General features: G+C 44.3%; 1 protein-coding gene across 1 annotated transcript in view; it reads right to left on the reverse strand.

Moving 5' to 3' along the window:
• nr3c2 (nuclear receptor subfamily 3, group C, member 2) overlaps positions 1-12,355 on the reverse strand; it is a 60,587-nt gene that overhangs the window by 4,544 nt on the left and 43,688 nt on the right. Inside the window, exons 6-8 of the mRNA XM_053857834.1 lie at positions 11,919-12,063; positions 5,830-5,960; positions 1,427-1,584 (exon numbers count right to left, since the gene is read on the reverse strand). Coding sequence (XP_053713809.1) covers positions 1,427-1,584; positions 5,830-5,960; positions 11,919-12,063 — 434 coding nt within the window. The remainder of the gene's footprint in view (positions 1-1,426; positions 1,585-5,829; positions 5,961-11,918; positions 12,064-12,355) is intronic.

Genomic DNA, 12,355 nt, shown 5'->3' on the forward strand with positions numbered 1-12,355 from the left:
AGTGTACTAGTTTATTCTAGTTTCAACACACGAAACAACCCATCCCCACGTAACATATTGATGTTGGACTTTTGCGTCCTATGCTGCCCCCGAAGTCAACCTTCAGTATTGCATGTTGACGCAATTTTCAAGTGCAGCAAATGTTCCGCCTTCCACTCAGCGTGTCACGTATAAGAAAAGTCGAAGGTAGGGGTTACGTATGCCATGGGATGCCGCTCCTATTGTTCTACATGTGACGTGTGTGTTTCAGTTAGTGCGGAGGACAGCCACTTCAGAGGTTTTGTATTTAGCAACTGACATCAGAGAGCTCCCAACTGTCTCCGTGCAGCTTGAAACGTTTCTACACTCCATTAGAACCTATGTGTCAACATGCAACGCAGAAGGCTTCTTTAGTCTTCAGTATAGGAGGCAGAAGTCGTCTTTCCCAACGTCAGTCTATTGTGTCATGGGGTGAGGATGGGTGGCTTTTTTTTTCTAGTCGGTTTCTATCTGTCAACATAGGTTTTATGAGTGATCTCTTTTTTTTAACGTTTTCATGGTGTCGTCGATGTCACGAGCAAAATAACTCCAAAACAGATGAACGGATTTCTCGCATTTCAGGACGGGGAATAGATGGTGAAACATTGGTGGTGTTCCACCTGGATCCACAATCTAAAAAAATCTAAAAAAAAAAAACAAAAAAGAAGTGAGCATTTAGATCAAATATGTGTTGTACACAATAATGTTGGGAGGAAAAAGTACCAAGGGCAGGAGTGAGCTGCAAGGTGCGTGAGTGCTCTGTAAGACAATGCTTTCATGCTAACCGTTGCTCTTGTGCTTCATCAGCTCCCGGCAGCGTAAACCCTGCTGCTAAAGAAAAAAGCCACCGGATCTGTGGGAGATAACTTTTGAAACCAAAGAAGAGGTGGTGGTACATGACGGATGGTGTTGTCATATCTATTCGTCACGTTTAGGGCCGCTCGCTAATCTTTCCAATCCATTACAGCAGCTTATTTGTGTTTGGGGACAAATCCTTTTTGAATGGAAACGGGTCCTTTTGGCACAAGCATCACTCACTCAGTCATCTGGGTCACTGAGTCCCGGCTGCCGTTACGCCACATCGTGACCCTGAGCTCAGAGCAAGTCCCGTAGTCAAGTCGTACCGTACTGTGTGCTGATCCCATCATTAGTTCGCATTGATCCCTTCTCTTCAGCCCACACGCTGCTCTCTGAACCGGACCCTTCGGCGGCACGCAATAATCCTGATTTTGAGCCACGGCATCACTGACCCACATGATGCATCATTATCCAAACCAGCCATGATGCTGTCCTCTGGAATAAACGCTTCCATGGGACGCCTGCTGGACGCCTGGCGGCCGGAGCTGGCCCAGCTGAGCCAGAGCCGCCGGCCACTGGCAGCAGACGAGGACGGGACATGAGAACTTACATCGTGCATGGCGTCCAGTAGCTTTGTTAGCTGGAAGAAGCGCTGCCAGGTTTGGCCCGAGTTGTTGGTGGCTCTTCCCACCGAGCGCCGCAGCTCCTTGATGTAGTTCACCCTCATCTCCTCGAAGGCCGCCTGGTTCTTCAGACCCTCTTTAGGAACTGGAAAAGACCAAGCCGTGGATGAGACAGTTGATCTTAACTTGATGTGGCCCCTCAGGACCCCTTAATGGACCATCACACACACACACATCAGGATGCACGTGCTGGAGCAGCCCACTAACACCACGACGTGGCTCTGTGTAATGACAGATTTATTGATCTGGATCAACACATACCTGCAGTAAAGGTCGAGCTAGCAAAGCTGCGCCTTCACACCCAAACTGTTAAGCCCATATTCTCGCCTTGTTGTTCTTTTAATCCACAGAATTAGGTACTTGTTTTCATTAGAAATCAAAAACTAAACGGGACAGCAGGTGGCGCTAGCATGATGGAAGTAGCCTGCGCAACAAGGCTGACAATTAGCAGCAGTAGCTAGCAATAGCAGCGGCAACTGAGAGCGGCTACAGATGCCAGAGCGCCACCAAACTTCTATCATCATATTCAGCACTGCCTAAAAATTCAATGACACATATCATTTGGAGCTAAATTGCTAACAAACAGACATCAAAACAAAACCATGTGCGGGAATCATGATCCTTTCCTAGATTTTTTGTCTGTGGGTCCCTTTTTTTTTACTGTTTCCAATCCTACAGTTCTCACTGATTGGCTGCTACACTAGCGTGTTTACCGTTGCATAGTTATTGAGTCATCTTCAGGAAAAAAACAACTACACGTAACGTCCGACTAGGTACTATAGTATAGGTCCTACTGTCGTGGTAGACCGCAATGTGAGAGTGAGATGCTGGGATACTGCGTCGTACGCGTTGCCAGACATTGAATAAAAATAAATAAATAAGCCGTGGACGTAAGTCGAGCAGGTCGTAAGTCGGATGTTGCGTGTATTAGATAGATATTAGATTCGGCCTTCACTAGTGCAGAATAAATTTTTCCTCACTCAAACAATACTATTTATTGGGTATAAATCCTCCAAAAACATCACTCAAACCACCCGCTGCTCGCTCAGAATGAAGCACAGGTGCGTCGAGCATAATAAATCAGCAGTGATGATGACAACAGAGGAAACACGAAGCCGAGCTTCCAAAGTCTTTGGGACCGTTTTTTCAGCGCGCTCCTCCATTGAGTGCGATCACCACTAACTCTCATCATCGAACCTGAACGCTGGATTAAAGCCGGTCCGGTGCTTCACAGCTGAGATGATGAGAATGTGTTAAAACCCAGATCTACTTTTGTTTTGCCACGACTGACCCAAATACTCAGTGATTGAAAAGCGACCTGGCAGAAGGGCGTTGCCCTCTGTGACCTGAAATAGACCTTTCATAACTCAGTAATTGGTGTCAAGCTGATTTTGGCTGCCTCTCATGTAGGTCACTTTTTGGGGCTGTTGAAGCTTCATGACGCAGTGTTCTCGTTTCCAGAGCCCACTAGGTGGCACCCTCTGCTTTGCCGACTTTCATGAGACCACTGACAAACCAGGAGCGCCACCTAGTGAGACTGAGCCTGAATGAAACGTGATCAGCGCTAGTCATCATGTGAAGATGAAGATCTGATTCAGAATGGCAATAGCAGATTTGATATATGACACCTCTGAAACGGTGGTGATGTTGGGGTCTGGAATGCAACAGTCCTCCCGTCCTCGACCTGAATCTCCTCGTGTCGTCCTCCTGCGCTTTCCTATGTTCTCTTAGACCTCAGACTTATCTACACTGCGTTTAGGACAATTTCAAATCTGAGCCCGATAAAGGAAGGAGACAGGGGAAGGTTGGTGTCTTGCAGTCTTTCCTGACGCTCGACTGGCCTTTATTAAGTGCAGCAGGACGCTCTGGAACATCTCCAGAAGAGCAGCGAGCGGAGAGAGGAGGGAGGCCGGGGCAACAGAAGGACCGGCAACGCCTCCCCGTCACCACCACCCCGTAGTCATGCACCTGGCTCCCTCTCTCACCTTAAAAAACGTTTTTTTACAAGGTGCCCCTCTTTAGATCTATTCTCAACACAACAGGTTCCAAATACCACACGCTAAAATGCAACTTTTGGATATTTCAGCATAATTTTCAACTTTGTTAGTTTTATTTTAATTTCAAACCAGGTCATGAGACTATAACAGGAAGTAAAAGACGTCAGCACATTTTCTCTCCGTCTGTCGGAGATGCAAGCGCCACCACCGCCATTTTTTAAATTGTCTTTTCCTGCAAGGTTTCGAGTCCTGCTTGTTTTTTGTCGGGTTAGAATGCGGTCTGAGTCTGCGAATAACCTAAGCTCTGTTTAATTTCTGTTTAAGAGGTATAAATGTTTACTTTCATTTTTGAGTTTCGCAAGTTTCTATTGATATTTTAATGGACTCGTGATCTCTTCCAGTGGGGGTGGTGGAAGGTGTGGTGACCATCGTATTTACCTGCCTTCAGAAAAAAAAAAGAAAGACTTTTCTATTCGTACAAAATGAAAACACCATCCAAGAATCTTTGAAATTCCTCTTCAAAAGAAAAATCCTCACCCTAACAAGTGCTACAAAGTGGTTTTCACTCCATTGAATGGCCGTTTTCATAGGAGATATTAGCCACTCAACTGGCCCAGTAGGCTCCTGCATCGCCTCCTAATCAGGCCATAAACAGATTCTAGTGTAAGAAATGAGTCCCTCTGCTGTAACAGCATATATAGTCGTGGTGACCGCCATGGCTGGTGAGTTCAGCTGGTTGACTACATCCTTCTAAAGCGCCCCCCTCAGTTGACCAGCAGCAGTAAACCACACATTGTAAGACAAGACGTGATCCAGGGTTTGAAGCCGTCTAAAAATGGTGGCACAGGCTGATGAAGTGAAGACTGAAGTTCCTCCAAAACAAACGCACTACTTGGATGAACATCAGAAACGGCTCAAACCTCGGCACCGCTGCCAATCAACGGAGAAATGCACTGGCACGGCTCTGGTTTCTGGCGTGTGAACTAGGGCCAGTGTGAACTCTCCTTCAGATATGTTGCCACAACTTCATGCTTTTGTTTTCACCCTCATTGTTTTTACCGCAGGAAAGTTGTTTCTTGAGCACTTGTTCCGGCGACGGCTGCTAGTTTTGCGCTAGTAAACGGAGTAATCATGAAAAGGTTTGAACTCTGAAGTGAAGTTTGTCTGGGGGCAGGGGTGTCCAACATTTTTCAGAGCCAGAACAAATGAATAATTGGAAGAGAGAGGCCCTTCAAGATCTCCACGGCTGAACCATTGCTGTCACCATACCAAAAGTATGACTCAAGACTTCTTCGTCTTTCAACCATTACCACTGGAGGTTTGCAGCTGCAAGTCATGCACTTTAATCTTGATCCTCTTCATGTTCCCCAACACTGCTTCCACGACCCTCATTTCTTTTTTCCATCCTCCTCCTCTCACCCCCATCTCCAACATTCTCCTCTCCATGTATCCTAGCCATCCACCCAAAGCCTCAGCCGAGGTCTCTTTTCCCGGTAGACCGGCTACCAAACGAACTTGTCCATATGAGCTCTCTCCAATACAACATTTCTAGTCTCACCTTCCTAGTCACTCCCAACGCATCTTCTGGCACTTCCACCTCTGCTTCCACTCCTCACCCCAGCTGTCACTCTTCTGTCACAGGTCACCTCCTGTCAGTCAACTCCAAACCTGTTCCATGGTTGAGGATGTTTGCTAATGCAACTGCTGTCTCAGGCCTGGAGCAGCCAAATACTCCAGTCTTGGTTATATCACCGGCATTTTTCTTTCATATCCATTCATTTTGTTGTGTTTACAGAACAAATATTTTGGCTTGCTCAGCTTCTGGGGTAAATATGAACAAGGTAAAGACGTCAGCAACCGTGTGAGAGAGATACTCCAAGTGACCCAGGGATAATTGTTTTGACTTATTTTTGAGTTGTTTTTCATGTTTCAAAACTTTTTTTGGAATTTTGTCAACGTGGAAACTGACATACAAAACTCTGTATCGAGTAAATTACATAGTATATTGTACAAAATACTATTTACCGCTTTTAGATTGTTTACATCACACAGTTTCATTTATTAATTTCCTGTTTTCTTTGCTAAATTGTTCCAAAATATTACATTATCCGGCAATATAGTTAATTTCACTTGAAATATTCTAAGTAGGCAGGGAGTTAATGTCAGTAATTCATTACAGGGAAATAGTACTTTCCCTGTAAGTACTTTCAGTCTGATTAAAATGCATATTATTCCAATATTCCAATATTATTTTATTTTTTATCAACTCCCTTCTTTAATTAAAAGACATGCTTGTCCTCTTTTATTCCCGACTTGATTCAGAAGACTCTTACTTGTGCTGAGGAGCAGCAGGACCTTCATGGAGAGGAACTCCTCGTAGGTCAGCTGCAGTCGGACGAACTCCTGGCTCATCTGCCTCATGCCCAAGCACAAGTCGTACATGGCCGACTGACGCATTCGGTCCCTGGAGAGAAGCACGACAAGCAACACATGAGTCATTTTCATGTCCAAACTTTTGTCACTCCCTGGTCCAGTTGTGAGCCCCTCATCTGGTGACCTCCACCGCTACACCACCCGGTTTCCATCCGAATGTTTCGACATGTTTTAGTGAACTTAGTGAAAATGCACAAAAATCTAATTCTGTCTTACATTTGTTATTATTTTGCCATTATTGTCAGATTACATTACAGTGCTCCACAAAATGATGTCATCAGGAATGTACGATCACCTCTGGTGTGAGGATCCACGTCACCATGTCATGACCTACACAACACTAGATCAAGTGCTATTACATAAGCTACACTCTGTAATTACTATACCACCTGATCAGTGGTTTTGCCATATTATGTAATAACAATGAGAATTGTTCCCATAATTGCAGAAAATGCATATTCATTTGATTCAAATTATTGAAACACCAAGACCTGAACGCACCGTGGGTGTGTTTGCCAGTTTGTCAGTTTGTGTTGACGTTTTTATGACAAATTTTTGCCGAGTTTTGTCACTGTCAGGAAAATGATACTTGGTGCCTGAAAACCCTTGGCTACAGTCAGACTCTACAGGTGGATCTTGCGTGACCACATGATCAGAGAGACCTGAAGGTTGACTAGAGCCAAGTCTGTAATTAAACTTGCACCTGGAGAGACAGCAAGAGGTGAGAAGTAATGACTTCACTGCTGAGTTAACAATGTTTTTCACTTTAATTGGTGTTGTATGAAGCACTTCTGTAGCTAAGCCTGAATCCACTGGCGTTAGTATTCACCATTTCTCAGCAGGAACTTTCCATTAGCTCATAGAAATCGTGTCCATCTTTTTGTATTCTGACTTGGCAACATAGTCGACTGTAGAATGAATCGCCGACCGCTTCATGAGTCGACTAGTCGTGATGTCATCGATCGTCATACAACATTTTTCAAGAAATGACTGAGGCGAAGACTCAAGCGAGATGCAACATCTGCCAAACACTTTCCACACCACATGTTGAGTGATTAGGAATCAAAAACTTTCAAAACAACATTTAGAGATGTGTTTACAAGCATTTTTATTGTTTGTAAATTCCTATTTAAAACACTACAATCACAAATGTTCATGTGCTCGTCAGCTCGTACACAACTAGTCAAATAACCGTTCAGAAAGTCGGTGACTAGTCGACTATCAAAATAGTTATTTGCAGTCCTACTACACATATATTGTTCAGAATCTCTACATAACCCACAACCTTTCCATCATTACAGACCAGGAACCAACGCTGCACTTGCTATATAGCATGTCGTTATCATGTAGTAACATTGTAATTATTAATTCTTCTTCTTTCTCTTAGGGCTTCTCCCTTCGGGGTGGCCACAGCGGATAAACTTCCTCCATCTCACCCTGTCCTCTGCATCATCTTCTCTTAAACCTACAAACCTCACCCCCATCAATCTCCTCTTTGGCCTTCCTCTCCACCTTCTGCCTGGCAGTTCCAACCTCAACATCTTCATCTACCAATGTACTGGCTCTCTCTCCTCTGTACATGTCCAAACCATCTCCATCTAGCTTCTCTGACTTGGTCTCCTAAACACCTGAGCACATGTGCTGTCCCTCTGATCCTATCATCATCCTGCTCACTCCCAGAGAGAAGCTCAGCATCTTCATCTGTGCTACCTCCAGCTCTGCCTCCTGTCTTTTCCTCAGTGCCACTGTTTCCAAACCATTCTAAACATTGCTAATTATAATTAATATTATCCAATTACACAGTTGAAAAATATAAATACGGACATACAGTAAATATGCTACGAAATGTGTATTCAGACATGTAATTTTGTTTTGTTTGTTTGTTTTCCATTGGAATATGTGAGCACTGGTCTGTTATTAACATTTCAAAGCCAATTAGCTTCTTCATTCATCAAATTTCAAACCAATAGATCAAACATGGTTTGCGCCAAAGACCCAAAAACAACAGATATACACGCTGATCACAATATTTTTGTGTGAACGAGGCTCGCTTTTATCTTAGTCTTCGTTTTTTGAAACAAGCAAAGGAGAAAACTTCCTGACTAACTCCACAGAAATGTTCAATTTTTCAGGAAATTCCACCAGAGAGGTCAAAAACTTGTGCTGCGCAGTACTGCAGAGGAGAATCTTGAAGCCTTGAGGAAGAGTAGAATACCAAACTGCTTCACCAGAAAGCACAGCGCTGCATCCAGAATTCCTGAACAGACAGGGCTGAGGGACTGGAGTCCAACCTATAGCTAATCCCATTCCGCTTGCTAGAGAACTATTTGCACTGAAATAAAAACCCCTGTCACTTGTTTATCTGTGACTTAATCCTCCTCCGGCGTTTCTGCTCGCACAAAACTTGAAAACAGGAAACACGAAATCCGAAATGTGCTCTGCAAGCGCCAGAGATTTCGGAGAACCGTTAAACATTTTACAGCTGCCTCTTCTTGCAATAATCAGAGCAAAGCTCGGATGCATGTGGATTGGCTCGGCTTGAAAGTCTTTTAGGCTCAGTATGGTAAAACCACAACCATCCGCAGCGCAGGGCAGAGCCAAACCGAAGGCAGCCAAACATTTTGGAATGTTTTGGGAAAGCAGACATGAGTAACAGATTAGGAACCAAATGTTTCTGGAGGTCAACTTGAATTCTGCAAATCGATAGCAAGTAAAGCCGTTTGATAAAGGGATGTGCGGCGTTCAAGTTTTACTTCTCAGACCATCACTTCATTTCTTCACTTTCTGCTGAATCACAGCCCAGAGGAGCCGCCGGTCTTAGGGAGGAACAACTGGCAGCAATTTAACTTGTTCTCCTCAACTGCAATTTCCTAACTATCTCTCACTCGGGGTGAAGTTACCAGCAAACAGACTTTTGTTTCCAGAAATGAAAAGGACCCGCAGAGTAGCAACCTTTTTCTCTCCTTGCTTTGTTTTTTTTCTACAACAAAGCAAATTTAATTAAAAAGGAACTGACATCATGCCGTGCTGTATCACATTAGCTTGGTGGTTAATGTTACAATCAGGCGATCCTCGCTGAACATCGCCAAAAAGCCAACAGTGTAAAAGATCAGTTGAACGAAACAACTCAATCTCAGTATCAGCCATCCGATGAGAGCTCTCTCCTGCGCACATTTTCCGGTCTTCAACTGTACGTCATCAGTCAGATTCAGAACATGGTGACCTCTAGTGGTCAGGGAGGAGAGGTGAATCCATGTAGCTAGACAGTCTGTGTTCAATTGTAATAAAGGGCGACGGACAATAAGCAAGACTGACTAGAAGTCTGCCATGATCATTCATCCTGATCGTATAATCCACCTGCCCTACTTGTAGTCTACTCTAAGTAAACTAAAAGGTGAAGAAGTTCCACAAAAAGTAGCAGTAAATATAGATGAGTGCACTTATATAAACGTAAAGCCTTCCAATCTAGTCAGAAGAAGTAGTAAACTGTACTTTCAAGCACACTACAAGTGCACAGTACTCTTGCTGTACATATACTCCCAATAAAATGAACTTCAAGTGTGCTGACAGCTGAACCTGCCTGAGAGATCCAGCCTCTGTTTCTGGTGATGTTCTGCATCTGCTGTGCCCTGTGAGCCTAAACCTGCGAGCATCCCACACCTGGGACGCGGCTGGTGCTCACTGACACGAGCAAACATGTGGATGTAAACAATGCAGAGAGATGTTTTCCAAGCTATACACACACACACAGAGTTCAGTGTTTCATAAAATGTCAGTTTAAGAGGCTGTTACATGCATCCTTGGAGCGGTGAGTCAGAGTAATTGCCTCCACCACTGTGGTCATCAGAGTCAGCAAAAATAACTCCAAATGCATTGCAATGGAAATGGATGACGGTACAAGGATTCCATTTCGGTGGGGCTTTGAAAATACTCATTAACTGTGCGTGTTGTGTGAGTGAGTATCGAAACGCTATTGCCACCTGCTGTCCAATGAAGCCAACGTGACTTCAAATGCTAAATCTGATTATGAAGATGACAATTTGACTGTAAATCAACGGTGGAAACGAGCTGCTTGGCGGAGGTCTGCGCTCTCCGAGTTAGAATTTACTAGCTTCATATCATCCTCTGTGGCAGCTCCATCCTCCACCGTCCTTCAACATATTTATCCATTTCCATGGCTTGACTGACGGCAGTGACTGACGGCAGTGGCTTCCTGTGACGCTGCTCACATGGGCTCAAGGCCGTCCTTGTAGCCTCATGTTCTATGCCGGCGAGTTTCAGAGCCATCCAAATCGAATAAAAGAATCAAAACAGCCTCTTTTTAGCAACGATGCGATTACAGTCAGGCTATTTGAATCGCTTAAAAGCACACTAATCAGAGTTCATGGTATTTAAATAGGAGAAAATTGCCTTTTAATTCTCTAGAGTGCCTCACAAACGCAATATCGGCCGCATAAATTAGCTATTAAGTGGCTTACTTTTTCGTTCAAGAGTCACCCAGCTTTCTGATCATGACTGATGTGAACGGTTCATCAGACGGTGGGCGACCTGTGATGGATCAGCCCAAGGTGCCTCTCACCCTTTGCAGCTGTCTTATATCATATCATGCTTTAAACATGTTGCTGTGATTTATATATATACAGTACATGTAGTTTTTGCACCAGTTCTTCTATCAGTGCAATAGCTACAATGAGTAGTGTGGGAAACCCGGGAACCTAGAACCTCGAGGGGATCCCTGAATTCAGTCTCTGATTTTTGGGGATCATTTTTTATTTTTTGTGTGGTAGTTATTAACATACTCTCATTCATTTTCTTTTGCTAAATGCCTTAACAGGATTGCAGGGATCTGAAATTAATCCCAGCTGTTAAGGGCGCGAGGCTGAGACCTGGAGTCACCAACTAATCCCAGCGTATTGTTGGACCCCAAAACCCACACTAGCTCAGGGGGTAAACTGGTGCTGGCTCGGTCTGTAACAAGACTAACGGAAATAAATCCATTCTCTAATGTTCTCATCAGTTTTGTTGGCTTGAGTGACATTTGCAAATTTCCGTCAAACAGTCGCAATATGGACACACTCGAGGCAACATCTGTCGCATCGATGTCACGGGACACTGATCCTCAGTTTCACCATGACGTGTGCAGAGAGAGAAAATTCATCAACAGGATCAAGTGAAAAGGAAGAGATGCTCACCATAGCAGGTGCAGGAATTCACAACTCATCGAGCTGATAGCTCCTTGGAAGCATCTGATGGACCCTGACTCGGTGGAGTCCAATTTTTTTTTTTTTTTTTTGCTTATATACTTCCACACTAGAGAAAAGGCTACAATTCTTCCTCTCCAATCCGCCATGTTATCTTTCCACTAACCTCAGACCCGGCCCCAGCTGACTGACCAACTGGAAACCTGCTTTAACTTGATTTTCCGTATCGCGACGACTGCGTGAACAGTAGGCAGGTGTCAAAGTCAAGGATCAGGGCCAAATCCAGCCCGCCACGTCATGTCACGTGGCCCACTAACGGCTTAGAATCATATTTGATAGCAGTTAAACTCCAGCAAAAGCTAGCATGTTGTTAGCATGACAAAGAAGACCACGGTTTTCAGAAGTTAGAAATGGACATGAATTCTAAGAAAGGTGGTTTAATGCAATTACACCTCAAGACAAGCCAGAGTGTGGGAGAAGTGCTATTGAATTGGCCAATACTTCATGTGTTTGTTATTGGCTCTTCAATACATGTATGCTATGGTCATAGTGAATTTAAGTGAAATCCAACATGTGTCAGTAACTTTGTCAGCCCTACTGTCGAGTCAGAAAACCTTTCCGTGGGTTTTGTTTTTGTTTTGTTTTTTTGTGGAAAAGGTGGATTTTATCACTTGAACTTTCACAATAACAAAAAACTAACCTCATTTAACTTCTTCAACCATCATTCCTCGGCGAGATGTTCTCGCCGCCGTGCAATGTGGGTCAGGGACAAGCGGGTGTGAACTTACTCGTTAAAGATGAGGTCCGGGGCGAAGTAGAGCATCTGTCCATTGGTGTGTTTGTAGGATCGCCAGCTGAGGCAGAAGGAGGACAGACACATCCACGAGTACTGGATCAGGGTGATTTGGTCCTCGATGGGCAGACCTCGGAAACCTGGAACGCCATGGTCAAAAATGACGTGCCAGCAATTTTGAAATCTCACACACAACACCCAAAAAGGATAGAAAAGGAGCGTTCTACAATTTTTAACACCAAGTATAAACAAGTGCAGGGAGCCTCAGGAGATTCATGATGCAGCCACTGACTAAATTGCTCGAAGATCTCTGCCCTGTTCCCTTCCACAGTGCTGCGACTGAAAACTTGACGCCACCAAAGTTCGAACACCATGTGCAGCTTTCCAGAGCACACTTGAATGCAGTGGTTCATTCACTCCTCTGACAAAACA

This window comes from Synchiropus splendidus, chromosome 2, assembly GCF_027744825.2.
Source record: "Synchiropus splendidus isolate RoL2022-P1 chromosome 2, RoL_Sspl_1.0, whole genome shotgun sequence".
In the NCBI taxonomy this organism is placed as follows: domain Eukaryota; kingdom Metazoa; phylum Chordata; class Actinopteri; order Syngnathiformes; family Callionymidae; genus Synchiropus; species Synchiropus splendidus.